Genomic DNA, 23,199 nt, shown 5'->3' on the forward strand with positions numbered 1-23,199 from the left:
AATCCTTTCCGATCCAACAGCTTATAGCACGTGCACGGGTCCTCCGCTCCTCGCTACCCAAGCGACCAAGCTGGGATTGTGTGTGCACGACGGCTAACCACTCCGACGTCAAGATGTCGATCTTGCCTGAAGACATATCAAGAGAGAATCAGACAAACAAATCCGCACGGATCGCCCCCTGCCCTGCTCAAACCAGGTGCCCGAGCCCGACCGCACAATGCATTACTCGTGCGTGCGAAGCGATTTCAGTCTCGGCACGGTGCCCTGCCGGTAAACTGCCGCGGATTCACGGCGTCATCGATCATGTTCACGACGGCAAATCGAGGAGGCCGCCTGGAAATTCAAAGACCCGGGCCGGCCGGCAAGTTTGACCAGATGCATCCCTGCCTGCCCCCCCGCTGCTCCTGGAATATGCTTTTAGCATCGAGCTTTGCTGGTGCGGGGAGGGTCCGTTTCCTCACCTACCACCCTCCCACCCCGCAAGGCTGCAACGTTTCACACGAGAGGTCAAGCGAGAAAGCGACGCGGCGCGATCGATCCATCACCTTCACCTGCTTTCTATTTTGGTTTCCCAGGGCTTGCTGCTTGCATTGCAGCGACTCACAAACTCACGAGCAGCGGCTGTGACTGACCGACCGACTGACTGACGCGCAACGCGCAGGTGCAGGGCTGCACGGTGACGTCTTGTCATGGCCTTTGGTACTTGAATACCCATGCAACTACGCAAGAGGATCATATGCTACTCGATTTTAGGTCTCTGGATACACCCGATTAAAATTTAGCACATGTCATATCAGATGTTTGTATGCTAATTAGGAGTATTAAATATATACTAATTACAAAAACTAATTGCACAGATGGAGTCGAGACGGAATCTATTAAGCCTAATTAGTCCATGATTTGACAGTGTGGTGCTATAGTAACCATTTGCTAATGATGGATTAATTAGGCTTAATAGATTCGTCTTGCGAATTAGCACAGGGTTCTGCAATTATAGTTTTATAATTAGCTTAGATTTAGTCCTTCTAATTAGCATTCGAACATCCAATATGACACTGCTAAAGTTTAACAAGTAGTACCTAAAACACCTCTTTATTGTTTTCCATGCAGTTTCACCAGATGGAGACGACGTCGTGACCACGGCTGGCCAAGTTTAGCGCAGTGGTTTCGTCCTGCAGCCTCCAGGCCACGCGAATCACGTGATCGGTATGCGGGCTTTTGGTGGGGGGGGGGGGGGGTGCGTTGGCGGGGGCACGCCGCAGCAGGTCGTTTTATTTATTTATTTTTAGGTACTGAGAGAGAAGGTCTCTCGTCGCGCACTTCGACGTGCGCACTTTTGAGTTTTGACGCCTTTCCCAATGGGCTTCAACCATTCATGGGGGCCCTCGCTTAGGGACACGGACACGATGGGCCGCTTAAATGGCCCAGTCCAATTGGCAGCACTCGTCGCTGTATATTTGGATGGTTCCCAGTGGGCCGGCTGGTGTACGGCCTCAAAGTGTCGGCACCGTTGTGTCGAGTTAGCCGTGAGCTCATCGTAACAGCGTTGCCACTGATGTTTCTCAGGAAACCTGAATCAAGTACATTATGGCCGTCGATGAACCGGACAGTGGGTGGGACTGAAGGAGAGAAATGCTTGGAAGGTTAAGATGAAGGGCAGACTCGCTGACTTGCAGGGCACGGGCAAAACCATTCAGAAGCATACGGACCAAAAACATCAGCGCACACTGCTGATGGCTATGGTGGCTGCTGACACGGAGGCCGGAGCACGAGCACCGGTCGTGCTGATGGTGTAGGGCAGTAACTGCATCGGGGCCGCGTCGCAGCTCCCTGCTGCGGTGAGTGAGAGCATCAGGAAGACGATCTAGGAAAGAGATGCGTCTATGTGATTTTGGTGCCTACGTGGCAAAAAACTGTAATGGGTCAAGAAGACAGTATGACAAACTCTATCATTACGAGCACCTTGAGATGCTGGGTTGCGTGTGTTGATATTGACTAAGTCACCGCAAACGGTCTCGCTGTGCTGATGGATATTCTACCACAGAAAAATAACTTTATTAATTTTAACACGATTTTTTTAGAAAATACGAGTACACGTGCTGGCTTAATAATTCGAGCCCTAGCTAAGCTCTTAGTTCACCTTGTTGCTATCATTTGCTGCCGCATTTTTTTAGTTATTTTATTTTATTTCTCTGACTAAAGACATAAAGACCAACGAGATTGCCATCCCACCATATGCTCTTTATATGATTTGAACTTATTTTAAAGCAGCTAGTTTTGTCGTGTCCACTCCATGGTCCATGCTCCACACCAAGTTGTAACGTACTATAATCTCGCTTTGTTCCGGGCTTCCGGCGTTGCCTCCAACAGAGCAAAATTTAAGTCCGCAGATCGACCTTCTTATCTTGACCAGCTGATATATTCTTCCTCTCCCATCCTCCCTAACCACGCAGCCCAATCAACAGCAGCCTCAGCCCTGAGCAGAGGAGGAGAACAACATGGCATCGTCGGAGCCGCAGCCGAAGCCGGCCAAGCCGCACGTCCTGCTCATCCCCTACCCGGCGCAGGGCCACGTGAACCCGTTCCTGAAGCTGGCCAAGGCCCTGCACGCGCGCGGCTTCCACGTCACCTTCGTCCACACCGAGTACAACCACGGCCGCCTCCTCCGCGCGCGGGGCGCCGCCGCCTTCGACGCCGGCGACGAGGGCTTCCGGTTCGAGACCATCCCGGACGGCCTCCCGCTCTCCGACCTCGACGCCACGCAGGACATCTGGGCGCTCTGCAAGGCCACGCGCCGGACGGGCCCGGCCGCCGTCCGGGGGCTCGTCGAGCGGCTGAACCGCGCAGGCGACGCCCCGCCAGTGAGCTGCGTCGTCGCCGACGGCGCCATGGGGTACGTGGTGCACGTCGCCAAGGAGATGGGCCTGCCGGCGTACCTCTTCTTCACGCCCAGCGGCTGCGGGTTCCTGGCGTACCTCAACTTTGATCAGCTCGTCAAGAGAGGCTACGTGCCTCTCAAAGGTAACCAAATATAGCCAGTGTGCATGACAAATTTGCATCTAAGTTCTAACCATCGACCTGGAACAAACTAGTAGTAGATTGCAATCATTTGGATCATGAGCCAAGTTCTAATTCAGTTTATGAGTGACTGATGATCAAGCTGCTTGTGGATCGATGACTAAATTGTGTGTTTCATACGTAACGAACTCCTGATTAAGTTCATCCTGAGCACTTGCTCTTTTCTCGCAAGGATTAAACACTTAGCTTGGACTTGAAAAAATGAGACTTGTTACTCCACTAGCATCAAAGGATGCGATCCCAAAATCTACTGTGAATTTTGAATACAAGTGCTGATCCGAGGGCATCTAAATGCTCCATGAGAATTTTTTAAAATGAAAATATGTTCTATCATACGTAATAGTCCACTATCATAACTTAAGTATATAATAAAGAAATCACAAGGAGATCGATGCTCCTACATCAGTGGATGTGCTTTTTTCCTCCTCTAGGTTTCTTACGTCTTCTTCTTCTTTTTGGCATGGAGCCTTTCAGTCCTTGTAGATGTGCACAAGTAGAATTCTTCGACCGCATTTTACCAAATTAAACACATAATTTGACTGTCGTTGCGTATTATCTAACGCATCTCCCCGCACTTTCAGACGTTTCATTCATCTGTGAAAGTGATTAGTGGTATTAGATGGCGTATTGGCATCATTTTTTTTGAAGAAGATATGGCATCATCCGTGTCCAACTCTTTCAGCTTCATAAGTGTACACCACTAAAACAAAGCTTAATGCACACGCACAAGGAGATAACCTATTGTATTCCACAAGAACAAATCCAAAGTGGGCCGGCTGAGCTAGCTATAAGGGTGTCCCATTGGGATGTCCCACTGAGAGCTGATTGACTAAGGCAGATCGGACCAACTGGAGATGGGTTCGTTAGTTTAGGATGTGATGGTTCTGCTGTAGCTCTATGATTTTTATTTTAGAATTTAAGGCTATTTTAGAATTTAGGCTAATATACTCGTCATAAAATAATGGATCGTATATGAACGCAGACGAGAGCTGCTTCACCAACGGGTACCTCGACACCCCGGTGGACTGGATCGCCGGCATGCTGCCCGGCGCCCGTCTCCGCGACCTCCCGACGTTCATCCGCACGACGGACCCCGACGACACGATGCTCACCATCAACATCAAGCAGTGCGAGCTGGACTCCCCGGCCGCCGACGGCATCCTCCTCAACACATTCGACGACCTGGAGCGGCGGGCGCTGGGCGCCATCCGCGCCCGCCTCCCCAACACCTTCACCGTGGGCCCGCTCGGTCCGGAGGTCGCGCCGCCGTCGTACCTGCCCTCCCTCACCTCCAGCCTGTGGCGGGGCGACGACCGGTGCGTGGCGTGGCTGGACGGCCACGCCGAGGCGGCGGGCTCCGTGGTGTACGTCAACTTCGGGAGCATCACGGTGGTGACGGGCGAGCAGATGGACGAGTTCGCGTGGGGGCTCGCCGCCGCGGGGAGCCCGTTCCTGTGGGTGGTCCGGCCGGACATGGTGCGCGACGGCGGCGGGTGGGCGCTGCCGGAGGGGTTCGCGGAGGCGGTGGCCGGGCGCGGGCTCACGGTGGGGTGGTGCGACCAGGAGGCGGTGCTGGAGCACCCGGCCACGGGCGGGTTCCTGAGCCACTGCGGCTGGAACTCCACGCTGGAGAGCCTCCGCGCCGGGGTGCCGCTCCTGTGCTGGCCGTTCTTCTCGGAGCAGGTGACCAACTGCCGGTACGCGTGCGAGGAGTGGGGGGTTGGGTTGGAGATGCCGCGCGAGGCGGGCCGCGAAGAGGTGGAGGCGGCCGTGAGGGAGCTGATGGGCGCTGAGGGGAGGGGCGCGGCGGCGAGGAGGAAGGCCGCGGAGTGGAAGGAGAAGGCCAGGGCGGCCGTCGCGCCGGGCGGGTCGTCGTGCGCCAACTTGGAGAGGTTCGTCCAAGAGATGGCGCTCGCCAAATGCTGAATCCGGCCGTGTGCTGTAATGCCGCACGCACGTACGTGCGTGCGTGTGCCGGATGGATTATCGGTGGATGATTGATGTGAAACATAAAAATAAAACTGACGTTTGCCATTTAATCACTTCGTCAAAGCTTGATCACCATCACCCGATTTTCCAAACTTCGATTATACCATTGCGCAAGGCCATAATCCACAATGCCATCCGCACACAAAACCTGGATTAAGTGACGCATACTAGGTTTTTTAACACTAGGATCGGGATAACTAGCGATGAAATTTACTCTTTTTTACCTTTCTGTTGATATATTGCTCCATACATCGTACCCATGATGTTCTTGCACACCTCTTAATCCTTTGCAAAATTGGTCCTCGACATATATACATATATATTTAACTTTGATGTGTGAGGCAACGAGCCGAAAATGAGAGCATGATCTTTTGGCTTTTGGTACCCTTTCCTAGTGGTTTTATAAATATTTACTAAGAGTTACAACACAAAGGGGTGGTGGCGCAGTTGGCTAGCGCGTAGGTCTCATAGCTATACGTGAGTGATCCTGAGGTCGAGAGTTCGAGCCTCTCTCACCCCAACTCTTTTTTATCCCCTCTTCCATGCTCAAGCTCTTGAGAAATATATAAATCCAAGTTCCTCTAATAATTCCAGTTCCACCACCGTAAAGGCACGCCCTTCTGCTGCCAGATCGCGAATGTAGAAGGGTCTCAACCAACGGTACGTATCATGCTTATTACGAGCGCATGCAGCTTGTTTTGATTTATCTTGTTGCTAATTGCTAATTTATCATGCTTATTGTTGCTAATTGGTAGAATTTCAGCCAGATGGTCACCATGTCGCATCGCGTGCCTGCATGCTGCGCACGGGTGAAGGCCTACCGAAGCGCAGAGCTCTTACCGTACGTGCTGGCCGTTGGGCCCCCAGGCTGCAGGGCCCCCGGCCGTCGCCTCTGTTGCATGGGGCCTGAGCCGGCCCTGCCGCTTCGAGCGCATCGGCATACCTTCGGTCATGGCGGAAGCATTCCAAAGCTCTCGCACGGTACGCCCGACTCGTGCGGAGCACTGTACATCTGGAACCCGGCCGCGCGATCTCGTGCAATGCTAATAACGGTTGCACGCGTGCAGGGGTGGGGGAAGACGATCATCCTGGGCACCGACGCCGCGGCGGCGCCCGTCAGCATATCGTCGTCGGGCATCAAGCGGGGGAGGTCCGTCACCGGTGTGCTCCTCGGCAGGATCAAGCCCAAGGACGACATCCCCGTGCTGGCGCACAAGTACCTCGACAAGGTGATCACTGATCAGTCAGGCCACGTGATCCGTGGACCGTGATTGTTTTCGTAAATCTGAACTCCATCTTCTGCAGTAACAGACGTCGCCGTCTTGGTTTTCTCTGCAGGAGCTGGAGCTGGGCGAGTTCGCGACGCATCGGAATCATTGGGGTTCGCCGAGATTAACAGCCCGTTCGACCTGCTCGACCAGGGGAGGTGCCTCCGGTGCATCATCTGGATGGACGGCGCCAAGGAGATCGGTGCGTGATGCCGCCCGGGCACGGATGGATCGCATGATACTGCCTGTTTGTTCGTCCACATCGAACGGTCGTGGCGTGGGAAAGGTACAAGGGAGTATGTCATCGCGCTGCTTTTGCTGGTCTTCTTGTCGCGTTGGGCTGACAGTTGAAGTGATGCTCGTTCTGCTCTGCATCAAGGATGTACCGATACTCATAACACTAGTTTTGCAAAAATAAAAAAATATAGAAATAAAAATAAATTCGGATAACCAGTCCGCCCAATGTCTGTTTGTAGACCACCCGGCCCGGCCCAGCTGCCTGCCCTCCCGCAAGCAGGCCCGCCAAGCTTCGAAGCTGTAGGAGTCAATCGTACCAACTCCTAACAAACCCTAAATCGCATCCAACAGCAGAGGACAGATCGTCGCAAACCCTAGGGCTATATAAACGGTTGAAGGCGGCTGGCTCCCTCATCCCTACTAGATCCACTCCACCATCACCGCCATCCCTCCTAATCTTGGCGCTAGAGCTCTTCCGCATGGCAGGGTTGGCGCTAGAGCTCTTCCGGATCCAGCATGACCTCCTACCTCCCGTTCCAAAATGACGGGGGTGACCTTGAAGCGCTCCTCCTCCTGAAGAATGCGACTGTCAGATTTAGTGACCGACAATCCATTTAGAGGGGTACCCAGATGGTTGATTTGTAGGTAGAGAGGATCACAAGACCATGAACTTGATGGTAATGCAAGGCACAAGACACAGAAATTTATACAGGTTCGGACCGCCAGTGTAGCGTAATACCCTACATCCTGTTTCGGGGGATTGTATTGCGCCCTGCACGCGGGTATTGGTTGTTGTGTTGAGGGATTGGCTGTCCTCCTAGGAGTATCCCTATCTCCCCTTATATACTCTGAGAGATATGGTTAAATGGCAGGACCCCCAGTCGGTTACTAAAGATGAGATCTAGTCGGATCACAACTGCTTGTGAGGAGCCCTAGATTCTACCTTCTTCATCAAGTTGGGCTAGCCCATTAGTGGTCGACTGGGCCCTCCATGAGGGTACCAAGGTATCCATAACTGTCAAGCCCCCAAGCGGTGTGGAGTTGAGCGGCATCCCGACGTGAATGCTGAGTTGGATAAGCTTTGCCTGAGTGCTTTCGTCATCTAGTTGCTGAGAAGCTGCGTAGTTCTCAAAGAAAAATCCTTGATCTTGTAGTCTTCGTCTTGAGAAAACACCATGGATGCACATCTAGTGAGATCCCGCGTCCAACCCCTAAGCCTGGGAGCCGGCTGAGCCGCGGAAGTGTGCAAAGTCACCTCCCGCACCCACCCCCGAGCCTGGGAGGTCGGCCTGGTGGCAAGAGGCACGCCGAGTTGTCCGTGGCGCCCAGCCCCCGAGCCTGAGAGCCGTACGAGCCATGGAAGCACACCAAGTCACCTTCCGCACCCAGCCCCCGATCCTGAGAGGTTGGCCGGGTGGCAGGAGGCATGCCAAGTCGTCTGTAGCGCCCGACCCCCGAGATTGGGAGCCGGTCGAGTCGTCTCCTGCGCCCAGCCCCCGAGCCTGGGAGCCGTCCGAGCCGCGGAAGCACGCCAAGTCACCTCCCGCCCCGAGCCTGAGAGGTCGTCAAGCGGCAGTAGGCACGCCGACCTGAGTACGGCGCCTAGCCCTCGAGCGCGAGGACTGTCGGAGTCACGGAGGCACGCCGACCAAAATAAGGTGCCTAGGCCCCGAGCGCAAGGACTAGCGGAGCCACAAAGGCACGTCGATCTAAATACGGTGCATAGCCCCCGAACGCGAGGACTAGCAGAGCTAAGGAGACACGCCGACCAAAATAAGACGCTTAACCCCTGAGCCTGAGAGCCGGCCGTGTCATGGAAGTACGCCAAATCGCCTGCCGCACCCGGCCCCCGAGCCTGGGAGCCAGCCGAGCCACGGAAGCACGCTGAGTTGCCTCCCGCCACAAGCCAGAGAGGTCGATTGGGCAATGGGAGGCACGCCAAGTAGTTTTGGAGTGGTAAAAGAACAATACAAAGATTATGTAGCATAATGTAGAGCATTTAATAATTGAATAACTCGGAGTTTTATTTGACGTAGAAGTAAATTCTTTCACATCTTGCTCTTGTAGGCCATGTAATTTCTTCGAGTAGTTAGCCCGTTACGTTTAAGCACATGATCCTGCCGGGGTGTTGCCGAGGCGGGCTCAAGCGTGCTTAGCAGGAAGCGACACATGAGGGCCAGTCTTCACGGATTAAGGCGTGTGCTACCCAAGTACTTTAGCAACAGTTAAGAGAGATAGACAAGCCGTAAAGCAGTCAAAACTGTGCGAAAAAGCGAGAACGTGCGCTGGGCACTCGTAGGTCGTAACCCCGACTGCCCGTGTAGTGGACGGACCAAGCTGTGTAAGCAGTCGATGTGTGACAGGGTGGTCGGCGAAAGTCACGGAGACATAGGAGAATTGAGGCGTGTGGAGATATACAGAAGCTGTAAAATATTTAGTTGAATATATAGCTTAGCTTTGATTTGTGGTCGAGTCGGAAAATCAGGGCTTAGAAGTCCTAGGTATGATCTCAGTCGTCATGGTCGGCGAACAGTTGATGAAGTGAATGAGTCGGGACTTGTGCCCGACTAGTATGTCAGGTCTGAGTGTGTGGATGCAGCTGTCGCTGGAGCGTTGGTGTTGCATACTCATCATAGCCGATCCATCAAGCGATGGCCGGCGCACTCAAGGTGGTCGGCGGTGTTGTTGCTGCTAGAGCATTGGTGAAGACGATGTTGGCGCCGCCTCAGTAATGCCTCCTCCAAGCGCCCTGAGCATGCACGAATTTTGACCCACAGGATCCGTCCTCCGGTTCTCGGCAAGTCACATGGACAAAGAAGATGCACGCATCACAATTCATAAAACAGATTCATTAGAATAATCCTCGGATCAAAAGACAAAGCGGCTGCTTATGATCGGATAAGAAAAAAAATAGAATAGAGAGTATTCCCTGTTCACGTATGCTCCTTGTAGATCGATTTTGCTGGCCGCATGCAGACGTGCAGGGACGTAGGAATCTGCTGGCCGCATCCTTCGTGTGCTCGCAAAGCCGGCATAGATGGGTTTCTGGGCGGTAGCTGGCTTGGCGTAGACAAGTGCAGCTTGGGAGCGCATTGCACCCACCGCAACTCTTGCGCCAGGGTGATGCCGCATGATGCTGACGGCGCTAGGTCATCAAGAGAGGATCCGCGCGCAAGGATCAGAACGAAAAAGCCAATATGTGATAGCGACGGAAAAATCAGATGAATCTAATATCAACATGTTGGAACGACTCACCCGATCTTTAAATAACTGCCATCAAATTCGCTGGGGAGTATCTCACGATCACCCCTACCTACCGGGCTAACTGTCAGATTTAGTGGCCGGGCCTATGTCATCAGAGACTCCTGTTAACAGCTTTTATTTCCTTACATAGGAATAGATACTAGCATGTTCATACGGTCATTTGATTCTTTAAATACTGATCATATATGCACATGGTGGCAGGACGAAACAAAAGAATGTATTACAGTATTGGATTTGATATAACGTCAGCTGCACTATATAACATTTATTGCTTAAATGCACTAAAGATCTTGTTATCAAACCCAAGAAGCAGAGTTTAGATCTAGCAGTCAGCATTCATCCCCTGTGATATATAGTGCATTGTTGACTCCTTACTGAAACTTTTGTGATGGCAATCATTGCAGTCTTTGTCAACAGCTTTCTATGATGTGATTGGGTTGCGGGGACATTTCACGATCATGCTGAAGATCTCAATGAACAGCACTCAATCTTGGAAGGTGCACGGTGCATCATACAAGAATAGCAGCTACACACTTGTGCTAGCAGCTACACACTTGTGCTGGGTTGGAAGAGGTTCTTTCAGGAGAATAATCTCAAGGAAGGCGACATCTGCACCTTCAACATCATCAAAACCACACTCTGGCATATTGTTATCACACGTTTTAGGGAAAACATGAATCAGTTATGCTATGTAAGTTTCACACTGAAGCACTTGTCCCTTTTGCCATATGATGTGTCAACATTAACCATATCTAAAACCAGCAGGAAATCCTCTTTCGTTCACTGGGCCTGGGCCCTTTGGACTGTAAATCCAAACAAACTTGTTTGCAAATTCTTTTCAGGGCTACAGACTGGATCAGATTTTGGGCTCCATTTCATAAGGAGGGAGACCGGGAAACTATTTCATGGGCTTGTCGAGCGTTGGAATCTACAGCTATTGAATTCTTCGCGAAGAACAGGTGGCGGTTTAGTAAAAGGTTTTGCTTTTAACCTATCCACCATTTTTAGCTTTGCAAAGGATATGTGTGCTTCTTTTTTGTAATAGTGGCCGGATACGCTCGGGATTTTACTATTCCTTTATTAAAAAAAATTATGAAAAGTGATTCTCACTTTTCAGTAATACTATAAAAGGTTTGCCGTGTGTCAGCCTTACCATCTCCGTGGGTGGCCAAACCACATGTGGCATTTCCATGTAGTCGGGCGAGGCCGCTGTGTTATGGCTTTACTAGTTGTAGCTCTTTGTGCTGGATGTTATGCTGTTAGGTTGCTAGTGTACAATGGATCATGTTAATGTGTTGAGCAGAACAGTGGTGATTTAAACACTCCTGTTTCAGTGTGATCTAGCCACTTTGTTGAAACTCACTATTTTGTTATTGGTTTCACAAAGTAATTGTGTGAATTTTACTGTGCCACTACTCTGAACATTCATACCATAGGTGGCGATGACCTGGCATGGGCAAAATGTCATGAGCAAATGCATCGTTTCCCAGACAACTTTGCATCGAGGGACACTGCGTTAGCTGCGTACATGCGGTTTGTGCATCTAACAACACTGTTGATGTTCCATCCATGGTGCGTTTCCACTGGAAAGATCTGATTATCGTAGCTCAATTTGGCATCATTTTGTTCCTGTAAGCCAAGCTGGTGAAGGTTGATGATTTGTAAAACTCGTTAAACCTGATGAATTTATCCACCGGTCGTGAGGAACGGTGACAAAATTCGTGCAGGCTCATGCAACCTGGAAACCAAACAGCAGCCCAACCGAGCCTGCATCAACAGCCCCATCCATTCATCGAGGAGGAGATTGCGTGCGCCAGGCGTGTCTTGTGATACCATACGTGCGTGTGCCGGATGGATTACCGGTGGATGATTGATGTCAAACAGTAAAATTGAAGCTAATGTTTGCATTTTGATCACTTCTAGGCTCTTTTTTTTTTTGCGAGACGAGGCTTATTAGGCCATCTTCAGGAGCAACATCACCGTAACGATTGTTCCCAAACTTTAGTTGCCGTGCCATTGCGCAACTTAAGCCCATTAGCCGAGTTTTATTACACAAATTTATTCGTCTGCATTAATTGCATAAATAAGTATTTAGAAATTATTAATAACAATGGGTGGTCGCCCTGTTGGCTAGCTCGTAGGTCTCGTAGCTAAACGTGAGTGATCCTGAGGTTGAGAGTTACTACGGGACAGTGGAGGTTTGTTCGGGCTAACACTGAACAGCAGAACAGGTATCAGGGATGGCAAGTCATATGCGTCAATTGCTTCTGCGTGCTCACATGCAGCTGCGTCAGTTTCAAATGCTCAAATAGCGATTCCCCATGGTCAACCAAATCGCGATTCCCTGTCAAGCGGTGATGCTCCCCATGGTCAAGCGGTGATGCATGTGAGAAGCGACAGCCGACACGGCAAAAATATGGAAGCGAAGGCATGCGAGAAACGGCAACAGCACAGGGATTTCACTGGTCTGGTCTGCACTGTTCTCCGTTACACATGCTTGCAACTAATCTGATACGATACAACAGATAATGGCGGAGAGATGTACAGTGTGTCACACATCTGTCCTGGTTTGCGTTTGTAGCGGCGGATCTGCAGATGCCCAGCGAAGGCCTGTCCGCCATTGGTGAAGCTATACCTGCGAGATGAATCGACAAAAGGTTACAGGATATGCAGGAACCGTGCCAACATATGTTCATATCAATTATCAAGTTTCTGGATGTGTTCTTTTGTGTGCAGGACTGCAGGTGTGTTTCGAGAATGCTATACAACTGTTGAGGAATTGAGCTAGTAAAAATTTAGTCCTGGAACTCTGCACATTGATATAGCTTAGTCTCTTGGTTAAAGATGCAAAGATTCTCATACCTTGTCAACCCCGTTTGCAGCTTCAGCAACCGGCTCTTTGAAAAACTCAATGATGTTCGTGCACACCTCCTTGGGCTTCTCAAGATTGACTGCATGCCCAGCGTTTTTTATGACAACCAATCGAGAATTCCCCTCTAGATGCCTGTGAATTTGTCAAGTGATCAGCAATATCGTAACAATTTTCATGGGGACGTTGGCAAAGTAAACTTCATGACTCTAAAAGGATTTCAAAGGTAGCATCAACGAACCGATTCAATCTGTGCGCCAGCTCCATTGGAAACACCTGATCTTGCTCCCCCCAAATTATAAGCGTCGGCTGCATTAGGTTGAATTGAGAAAACTATATCAATAGAACAAGCTGCAATCATTTGTTCCCTTTTAGTGTCATAGTTATCGAGTTGATAAAACAAATTCATGAATGCATTATCACAAGCAGGTGGTAGATAACTCTCTCTAGTATATGAATATAAACATGTTGGCATTTAGCTTTGAGAAGCAAGGTTTTACAAAGAAACTACCTGAGTCAATTTTGGAAGGGTTGAGAGTTGTCTCCCGCTAATCAAAGCGTATAGCAACTCAGCCTTCTCCTGGATATGGGCCGAGGCCATCACCTGATATGTAGAAAAACAAGGCCACACTTAGAAGACTAGTCATTAGGGTCACAGGTAAATCAAATTAATGATGTTTTACTGTACAGCCTTCCATGAATGTTCATGAACCTGTAACTATTCGGTTTCTTATGTTGTTCTTCAGTATCCTAATCTTAATGACGATTAAAGCTTTGCATATATCATGTTAACAAATATTTCAATCTTCAACCATTTGCATCTCAGGATTGCTAGCTAGTTTTTCAGAGAATTGTATATTAATTTTCAGAAACAAGAGTGGATTGACAACATAGCTTAGGATGTAGAGCCGCAGAGGTATGCATCCATATGCCTGGAATTCATTGGACTAGCATGGAAAATACTTGCTTCTCACAAAAGCGGGCTAATTCTTCAGCGTGGATGGATGATGTATAATTTTTGGGGTGTAGAGGTGTTGATATAGGTTTAAATCGGTCGGGTTATATTGTTTCAGATAACACTTAGCGTTTGAGCAGCACATCCATGTGAATAGTGTACACTTAAATACCTTATCAAATGTGTAAGCTTACAAATCGCACTTGGTTCGCTAAAAAATGTTCTACCATTACAGCCAGCCACTGTCAGAAGGATGATTCAAGTTAGGTAGTTAGTCGTGAAAGCACCGGATCAAAGGGGAAGTGGCAAGTAGCTTTGAATAATCTTTACATAAAGAAGGTAGCTTTGCATAAAAACGATGAGGCGTGTCATGGAGGTGAGCTTTGCTAGTACTTGGAAGGTGGAAACAGCCTCCACTTGCAAATAAAAGGACTACTTTCTGGGTATACTTTGGGAATACAAAAGAAGGAAATTTAAGTTCAGATAAAAAGTGAAGCTTCAAGCATGCACTTCAATATCTTTTGAAATTCCTAACACGTATCTGGTAAAGCATTTTTTTTTGAGCGGTAAAAAATGTGGTAAAGCAATTTATTAAGCTTGATGTCATGAATGGCTTGTGAACAAGGCGTCGCTCTGGTTCAATAATTTCTGTAATACAACTTAGGGAAGCTCCAAGAACATAAGAGTGTGTATTTCAGTATTGATCATGGGAACAAAGCAAAGACAAAGTTACTAAAATACCCGTATTACATTGGGTGTGTTGCCACCACTCACAGCCCACCATGGGCCCTGCACGTGCAAATGGCTGGTGGCTGTGCGGCCATGCCTCTGCCTTCCACAGAAGGCCGCAAATCATAAGCAAAAAAGCGAATGGGACAAAAGTCAAAACGATGATCTGTTCCCACTAGTGACACGTGTAAGCATTATGAGGCTTTGACGGCTCCATCAAATCGACGTGTAGAGTGGATTCATCAGTGAGCTAGTGTCCACTAATAGCAATTCTCTTTCAGGGGAAGAATGAGCACAAGATATCTAGTGAGTTGTTAAGCGTCTACTCCGTACGTCTACTGGTTCAATGCATTTGAGGTGATCACTGAAGCCTAGCAATTTCAGATATTTCAAATGGTGTAGCCCAGATTCCAAGGTTAACTTTTGGTCTCTGCACATGCACCAGACAATGTTCAATGAGAAAAGTGAAACACCGCTACGATTCAACGCAGTTTGCAGTTACCATCCCACAGAACACAAAACACAACATTCTCCCATCTAGAGGTGCCTAAATCTGCCCCCTAATGTGATTTTATAATCCCAGCAGGTATCCTATAGTCGTGTGATGAATCCAGTAGAGCACATAGGAATCTCAGGCCAAATTCGCTAACATCTGAACACTGAAGACTGAAACTAACCTTGATGTAGTCCCAGAGGAAGCAGGACGGCATGATGAGCGGCGGTCGCACGAAGGTGAGCCTGACGAGCCGGCGCACCTCCTCCGGCCGCCGCGGCACGAGCAGCGCCGCCGCCTCCCCGACCCCGGCCACCGGGAAGAGCCCCTCGGCCAGGTCCTTCTCCTCGAGGCACACCCCCGCGCAGATCATGGCCACCCTCTCCACCGCCTCCGGGAACATGGCGGCCATCCGGTACCCCACGAAGCCGCCGTAGCTGACGCCGACCAGCCCGAACCTGGCGACCCCGATGGCGTCCATCGCCGCCTTGATCGTGGACGCCTGGAAGGCGTCGGAGCGGTCGGGGAGGCTGGTGCAGGAGGCGCCGAAGAAGACGAGGTCGGGCACGATGGGGTCGAAGCCGGCGGCGATGAGCGGCCGGAGGTAGGGCGCCCACTGCCAGGTGGCGGAGGCGCCGAAGCCGTGGAGGAGGAGCAGCGGGTTCCGTGGCGGCCGTGACGGCACCCACATGTGGACGGTGGTGGTGGGGTCGGGCCCCGCGGGGAGCGGGACGGCGAGCGGGCGGAGCCCCGCCCTGAGGAACCGGCGGGTGAAGCAGCGGTCCCGCGCCGCCGCGAAGCTGAGCACGCACCGGCCCCGGCTGCCGGCGGCCGGCGGCGGAGGGGGAGGCATTGCTGCCCGGGAGGACGACGGCGGTGGCCCGCCGGCGATCGCGGGACAGGGGAGGGCGGGTGGCGTGGTTAATCCTGGAGCTCTGCTAACTTTGGTGGGGGGTTTTCGCCGGGCGGTGATGCGGTGAGGCCTTGCTAATGCGGCACGCTCGCATCGCAGGGTGTTTGTGGCAGCGGATTGGTGTCGGCCGGCTCGTGTGTAGTTATTTGCCGGCGTTTTCAAATGCTAATCACCTAGCGTAAATCACAAGGAGAGAGAACTCACTGTTTAGTGTAAACAGAGGCGTTCTGCACTCAAGTGATCCTCCTAAACTCTGAAACTTTTGCGTGTCATAAGTAACAAAAAATAACGTTTGAGAGTAGATCATAGAGGCTGAAGGCATCAGGATTCAGAAGAGAGTTCGGTTCGTCATGCCGTCGAGAGGACTCTCTGATTCTTTTCCCGCGCCTGAAGGCAGCCGTGGCGATTGGGCGAATGTTCCCCGGAGGCAGGAAGAGGATGGTCACCGGAATGGACCTACCCGTTCCTGATTCCTCCGGAGAAGTGCTGGACGATGGCCGAAACCGACCTGAATGCGAGCCACGGAAGAAAAGGAACCCATGCACCACCGCATGGCCATCTGGCTCCCCCAGCCGACACGCTCACGATCACGACGTGACCCGGGTCACTTGGCACTTGGCAGGCCGGCGTTCGCGGCCAAGAGTCCGAAACGGAAGCCCCGCTTCCGCTGCCCGGGCCCCGGCATCTCAACCCCTTTCCTGCCGGAATGCCAAGCATTATGGGTCGTATGCGGCGTGCCCACCCGCCCAGGCGCCCAGCGTGGCGTCGCCAACCCTGCCGCGCGGCGCTCTCTTCAAACGGGATCGCCTCCCAGTCTCCGGATCACACACGTAGTGCAGGCCTGTACGGCCGTTGTGGGATTGGCCTTGGCCAACCAGCAAGCCACATACGCCAGCCAAGAGAACAAACTTTCAGAACCTCAACAAGATATGGCATAGTCTGCAACGTATAAACCAGTGAAAGCCACTCACACCAAACCAAGTTTGTTCTTGTTCGGCCTCGGCTCAACATAGTAACTGTCACAGCATCAGAAACAGGTTGTGCAAGATCAGGGTGAGGCACAGTACTATATATATTCATATTCCTCTGAAAATCAAGGTTTCTGATGGAGAAGCATCATGATTCATGAAGGAAGGCTGCAAGAGTGACGAAGAGGAGAAGGAATAAAACCTAGCTTCGTGTTTTCAAGCTAAGAAATAAGAATGATGGCGTTTCCACATTACAAAACCCGCTAGTTACATACAATCAACTTGTGTCGGGAGTTTCCCATCAGAAGATTTTTTTTCGTATCAGCAGCGTATAACCAGGCAAATATATAACTGGCTGATCTGATCACAATGAAGAATGGTGGGACATGAGAAGGCAATGTCATGGTGTTTCTTCCAAAAAAAGAACTTCACTACAGGGGGGAAAGAGGAGGATCCACTAGCTAGATACGTACATCCACCACTTGTATAGCCCGAACCCGTAGATCGTCGTCAGCATGGCCATCCTGAGCGGGTAGGGCTTGAATCTGCACGAGGTAAAAAAAAAAAACAGGACATGAAGGTTAGTATTTGTGTTGACAGCAAAATAAAACTGGAGCTACATCAGCAGCAGGACTAGAAATTGTTTCACTTTCACGCGCGCTAAATGCAGAGTAACACTGAGCATGCAGGGGACAGGCAAGATTAAGAATAGCAATCAACAGTAAACAGCTACACGTCCACCATTAGGAACGAATAGTATTCCATACTTCATCAGAGAAATATTCTTCTTGATGGCATCAAGAAAACTCTTAGGCCTAGTTTTCTAGCTGTGATCTGGCAGCCACAAATGCCGGTGCTCAACTCAAGTGTTAAGGCATGGTGCAGATGCCCATTTGTTTGCAGTGAGCGCAATGACTTGCGATTTGCAGTTGGTTTAATTGTCTTCGAAATGATAGGAGCTTTGTCCCATAACTGTTTCAAAACATCAGTCAAAATCTGATGCCAAAATTAGGTGAAAGCTCAATAACCTAGTGATATAAAATTCTAGAGTAGGACAAGCTGAGTGATATAAAGTCCATATTCTACACCAGTCAGTGCAGCCAACCCTTAACTGAAACACTGACAAATTTTGCTATTTAAATCGCGAGGCTTGTCACCGACAAACCTCAGAGATTATCATCAGATTTTGATGAGCTTCAAAGCACTATCACCTGCCTACTCTGTAATAACTGTTGAAGTTAGTCACTATGGAAATCATGTGAGCACTTCTATAGGTCATGGACCTAAGTATGTTAGAACCAGCAAAGCCTCATGCAGACATGTTCAAGTAATAATAATATTGTAGTGCTCTGAATATGATAGGATAGCTATTGTTGGTACAGGAACTAAATTCATTGTTAGGCGCCAAGTGTAACTTATGAAACCAAATGGTGGTAATTACCCTTGAAACAAAAGGATACTGACATGCTTATTGTCTATACAATTGTTACTAGCAACCTAAAAGTAGGTCAAATATGCCTTCCAGATTATTCTATATCAAGAATAAGGTTCAGAAAGGAAAGGACTGTTCTGTTTGCAGGTTTCACCAGATATTAAGAGGTCAGAGCTGGCTTGACCTTTTACTTTAGTGCCCCTCTAACTAAAAATACACCAGGTGACCTATGTAAACAACTGGACAGCAATTGATCATTTTGATAGTAACGTTTTCAGACGTTCAGAGATACGACCAAGCAGAATGACTAGAGTGACATCAATCTAAACCATGATCAGAATACCAACACTCAAAATCTTTATCTGATATCACTTCTCTTGGGTGCTAATATTACAATGCTGTAAGAATATCCAGGCTATCAAGAAAAACAGTCAGGAGAATTCAGGCATGTACGTGCTCAAGGGGTTTGTTCCAAGGAGGGTCAATTTTCATCTCTCGCTGGTGGACTCATTATATTACACCTCATGCTAATACCTGCTACACTTGGGCTTCCATCGACCAATAAACAAGCACCATCAAGATAGCAGTTGTCTTTCATTTCTAACACTTTTTAAAACATCAGATAGTATAGGTCACTTCTAGACAAATGCATTAAGTTTTCTCCAAGTCAAAAAAACTGACTTCCTCTACGTTCTACATATAATAGCGACAAGCAGGTAACCAACCTGTAGAAACTTGTACATCAAAGGACACATAAGTTGTCCCGAAAGGCGATATTTCAGCTGCTCATAGTCAAACTACAAAACCTAATCCACTACTTAAAACACCAACTGTTCAACTGCTATTAGGTTATGCAAAGAATCAATGGCTCAAACTTACATCCACATGATTTTGACTTCTAAAAGTTTCATCAACACAAACACAACCATAAACCAACCTCCAGCTGCTCTATAGAACGGAGCAATAGGACACTGAACCAATGCGATCGATAGCAGCAATAAAAGCAGAGAGGACCACCCGCCAGCGACCCTATTATTCTGCAACTAAACTAGTTATAGGTCCGCAAGTCCCTATCTCAAATATTACTGCTACTGGCGAGACATTTTCTTTTCTAAACAGTACCATTCAAGCAATTTGCTTCCTTTCCGTGATCGCATTGTATCTTCAGGGCCCATCGATTGTTATGATTCTAGATCAAGAATTAATGCAACAATATTCTGGGCCATACAGAGATCATGGCGCGTTCGATCTATTGTGTCGAATCCAAAAGATCAAGAACAAATCTCAGTACCTCAGCTATCCACTAGCGTGCATTAGAACTCTCTTCAGAACAAATGCAAACCCCGACCTTTTGTAAAGGAAGGTAAATCCTGGTGAGTGGAAATTGCTTAAAAGTTTATCGTTCTCAGGTGCCACAAACCCAGCCACGCAATTCGACTGCCACTTTGAACAACGAGCAAGAACTTGCATCAAAATTCTGAAATTAAAAGTTGAGAAACAAATCATCCGATCCGGAACTATGCAAGCATGTGGCCTGTACCCCATCTCGATCCCCAATAAAGCAAGATGTCTATATACCCAAAAAATCAACCAGAATTTCACTACTTGAGAAGCGTAGAAAGGAGCGATGTTTGGCAGTACTCGAGCCTCCCCAATAACAAATTCCACAGACGTAGAGACCGTGGCGAAAGATCAAAGAACACGGAGAAGGAGGGAGAGGCTGCGGAGTCTTACTTCCAGACGTCGTGCTCGCGCTCGGCGGCGGCGGCCGCGGCGGTGCGGCGGGAGGCGGGCATGGGGGTGAGCCACTGGGAGAAGTCGCGGTCGAAGAACTCCCAGTCCGGGAGCAGCACGCCGGCGATGGCCAGGATGCCGAAGCCGTACGTGGCCGCCGCCTTCCGCAGCGACGCCGTGGCAAGCCCCGTAACCACCACGACCGCCGCCAGCGCCACGAGGCTCCGCCGCAGCAGCTCGTCCCTCCCCATGCCGCCCGGGCCCTCGGCCGCCAGCCTCCCCGTTCCTCCTCGACCGAACAACCCTTCTCGAAGCTTCGGCTCCCTGCCTCCGTCCCTTCCCCTTCCTGGGGACACGAAACGAGAAGCGCGTGCGCCCTGCGCTGCTGCTGCCGCCGCCGCCGCCGCTTGTCTCGATTTCCTTCCCCACTGGCCGTCCGGCTCGCTTTGCTGCTGGTGGTCTCTCTTCGGGCGGGGGCTCTGGCGCGGGGACATGGACTCGGTCTATTTTTATGGCGTGGGGGCAAGTCGAGAGGGGGGAATTAACAGGCAGACACGTGGGGCCCACCGCAAGCAACAGTGGATCAGCAAGCCGCTGTCAGGAGTTAATGAAGTTATTAGCCCACGTGTCACGCAGCTTAGCTGAGGAGATCAGACGGCACGGCACAGGCCAGGGGGGGCTTTCAGGGCGGGTTCGTGGACAACCGCCAACAACATGTGTTGACAAACCGCCATCGATTTCGCAGATCGATTTGCTGGAAACTCTCGTTTTCAACTGTTCATGATGGACCGGTTCTAAAATGCAAGCAAAGTCACACTTCGGAGATGGAAAAAGGTCAAGTATTTTTAATGGAATGAGGATTGTATTTTTAAAGGAAATGTTATGTTGCATACATGTTGGTAGCACTAGCACAAGTAGTTTATGATGACGAATCTATCTGGTTGAGCTAACAGAATACGCATGCATCCTCCATTCTGAAAGAGGGAGACCAACCCATGCATGAGCGTACTCGACGCCTTGAAGCATTCCTCCATGGCAGAAGAGAAAGCTTCAGGTTATAGCGTGCCCTTCCTCATTCTCGCCTTAGGGTTATAGCGTGTAGTCGTGCAGGCTACCCAGTTGGCAGTTGCATCCTCCATGGCGAAAGAGAAAGCTGCAGGTTGCCGAGTTTGAACGCAGTACTCAACTTAATCCTGCACACGGAATTGATCGGATGGTCATGCAACGAGACAAAAAAAATGTTTCCAGATGGCACGTAAAACACGCTCAGTCCCAGATGAGTTTAGCTGAGCGGCACGAGGTTGCCGTCGCCTAATCGCGCACTCCAAAAGCGACCAGCTCTCCGCCGTCTTCCCGCAGACGCAGCCACCGCGCCCAATGCCATGTGGGGCCACGGCTCTCCTGGTCTGGTCCAGCGAACCGCCTACAAGAGCTCCCCGCCACCGCCGGGCCCACGGCGCCCGGTTGCCCTCCCCGTCTCCGGCACGGGCGCCGACGGGGAGGGGACGGTGCGCGACACCCGGCGGGGGTGGGAGCTGGCCGGCGCAGAGGATCCCGTCCGGCTGGCGCGGCAGGGAGTAGTAGAGGAGGAGTAGATGGCCGGTCAGCCGGCGGGCCCGGGACAGGTGGGGGTGTTTTAAGACCGGGTGTCGTGCACGCGTCCGCCTCTCCCCGCCGCCGCACACGCCAGGCTAGAGGTCGCCGGTGGCCGGCCGGTCCACCGGTCGGTAAGCGGCCGGAATAGACCCGCAGCGGAAGTTTTCTCCGGGTCGGGGGACGGGGAACGCACGCACCTCGCGTGCAGCGTGCGTGCTCATGGAGCAGGAAGGTGTTGTTGACTGATGAGTGGACAAATTTGATTTAGCTGGAGCTTTGCTCGTTAAGCTTCTTTGTAGAATACAATGACTTGGTAAAAGCTCACTTGATCTCAGTCTTCTCCAAGGCGCAAACACCATGATTTCGGGTCTGTTCGCTTCAGCTTATAAGCCAGCTGAAAAGCTGATACGATTGATTTGTTATGAGAGGAAAATACTGTTTGATGGCTGATGTCCTTTCCTTTTTCTAGCTGCCGACTCTTGACAACACTATCTGTAGAAAGTTTGTTTTCATGCAAAGATCGACAGTGGAGCAAAAACCTGTGCCCTTGGACACCACATCTCAGCCGGTCCTCATGGTAGCGGCCTGTTGCTACCAACGTTGACACTGTGTGGTGGCGTAGCATCATTGGACAGTGCTCCATCTCATCGATCATGGATCGGTACTCGGGTACACGTAAACGCTTTGATCTTGCAACTGCGACGCACTGTTTGGCCTGCTATGGTATGCACTCCAGAGTAGTGGACGTTTTCTTCCCTGTCCCCATTGAATGGACGCACATCGATCGCCAATTCGGCATTGCGCTGCATTTAGTAGGGGGGTTGAGGATCCGATGAATGGCGATCGATCGATCGTCTTGGAGTAATTCTGCGGGGTCGTGGTACCGGATTCCTCCATGTGGGACGGCACAAGGACCTGTACTTTTCGTCGAAAACAAAGATACGAATTGTAGCTGCTACTTATTTCCTTCTCAATTGTTCCTAAGTTTACGAGGGGCCTGTTTATTTGTTTTTTTTAAAGATAGCTTTTGCAAAGTTGAAAGGTATTTTGTACAAGGTGCATTCCGTTTACGAGGTTGTTTGGTTGGCGGCTACAACCAGCCACGCAGAAACTGTGGCGCTCAGAATTGGCGCCAGCGGCACAAAAATGACCAACCAAGCACATCGCTGTATTTGTGGCGCCGTCAAACCTTGGCGTGGTAAACCGTGGCGGATAACCAATATTCCCTATAACATCAAGTTTAGAAGATTTAAATATTACTACCTCAGCTTTTAAATGTGGTGTTTAGGACAACCTATCAGTATTATACGTACTCTCTCCGTTCCTATTTATAAGGCACGCACGCATATCAAAATTGAAATTTGTAATATTTGATCGATAATTTAGATATTTTTTTATAATGTAAACTTAAAATGATTGGAGTTGTAATCAAATAGATACTTGTGCACACGCATATCAAAATTCAAATTTTACAATCTTTGACCAATAATTTAGCTAATATTTTTTTAATGTAAACTTAAAATGTTTGGAGTTGCAATCGAATACACTTCCCAATAATTATAAATTTGTAATCATAAATAATATATTATAGGATAAATAAATGATTAAAGTTTAATCGGAATATCGTGCCATAAACATCACGCTTTATAAATACGATTATAGGAATGGCTTAGC

General features: G+C 49.9%; 3 protein-coding genes and 1 non-coding gene across 6 annotated transcripts; 2 read left to right on the plus strand and 2 right to left on the minus strand.

The window, feature by feature from the left end:
• Positions 1-2,137: 2,137 nt before the first annotated feature.
• On the plus strand, positions 2,138-6,777 carry LOC117843073 (UDP-glycosyltransferase 85A2). Of its 3 annotated transcripts, XM_034723638.2 has the most exons (6): positions 2,138-3,021; positions 4,061-4,761; positions 5,662-5,727; positions 5,823-6,048; positions 6,135-6,296; positions 6,406-6,777. In XM_034723638.2, exons 1-6 carry the CDS (start codon positions 2,499-2,501, stop codon positions 6,543-6,545), a joined length of 1,818 nt encoding a protein of 605 aa, XP_034579529.1. In that variant the 5' UTR covers positions 2,138-2,498; the 3' UTR covers positions 6,546-6,777. The 3 variants fall into 3 exon arrangements, 2 of the variants coding, with proteins under 2 accessions (XP_034579529.1, XP_034579530.1); XR_004637598.2 differs by lacking the exon at positions 6,406-6,777 and having other exon boundaries at positions 2,168-3,021; positions 5,831-6,048; positions 6,135-6,270; XM_034723639.2 differs by lacking the exons at positions 5,662-5,727; positions 5,823-6,048; positions 6,135-6,296; positions 6,406-6,777 and having other exon boundaries at positions 2,274-3,021; positions 4,061-5,117.
• On the plus strand, positions 5,500-5,587 carry TRNAM-CAU (transfer RNA methionine (anticodon CAU)). Its single transcript is given in 2 exon segments — positions 5,500-5,537; positions 5,552-5,587. It is a non-coding gene; the product is annotated as a tRNA-Met (tRNA).
• A 5,490-nt stretch (positions 6,778-12,267) lies between the features above and the next one.
• LOC117845242 (uncharacterized) lies at positions 12,268-16,716 on the minus strand. The gene is made up of 5 exons (XM_034726208.2): positions 15,067-16,716; positions 13,217-13,309; positions 12,947-13,014; positions 12,699-12,840; positions 12,268-12,471 (listed from the first exon to the last, which is right to left on the minus strand). Exons 1-5 carry the CDS (start codon positions 15,733-15,735, stop codon positions 12,466-12,468), a joined length of 978 nt encoding a protein of 325 aa, XP_034582099.1. The 5' UTR covers positions 15,736-16,716; the 3' UTR covers positions 12,268-12,465.
• A 240-nt stretch (positions 16,717-16,956) lies between these two features.
• On the minus strand, positions 16,957-20,426 carry LOC117845244 (signal peptidase complex-like protein DTM1). The gene is made up of 2 exons (XM_034726210.2): positions 19,930-20,426; positions 16,957-17,308 (listed from the first exon to the last, which is right to left on the minus strand). The coding sequence occupies exons 1-2, from the start codon at positions 20,421-20,423 to the stop codon at positions 17,221-17,223; spliced, it is 582 nt and encodes a 193-aa protein (XP_034582101.1). The 5' UTR covers positions 20,424-20,426; the 3' UTR covers positions 16,957-17,220.
• Positions 20,427-23,199: the final 2,773 nt, after the last annotated feature.

This window comes from Setaria viridis, chromosome 2 (assembly GCF_005286985.2).
Source record: "Setaria viridis chromosome 2, Setaria_viridis_v4.0, whole genome shotgun sequence".
NCBI lineage: Eukaryota > Viridiplantae > Streptophyta > Magnoliopsida > Poales > Poaceae > Setaria > Setaria viridis.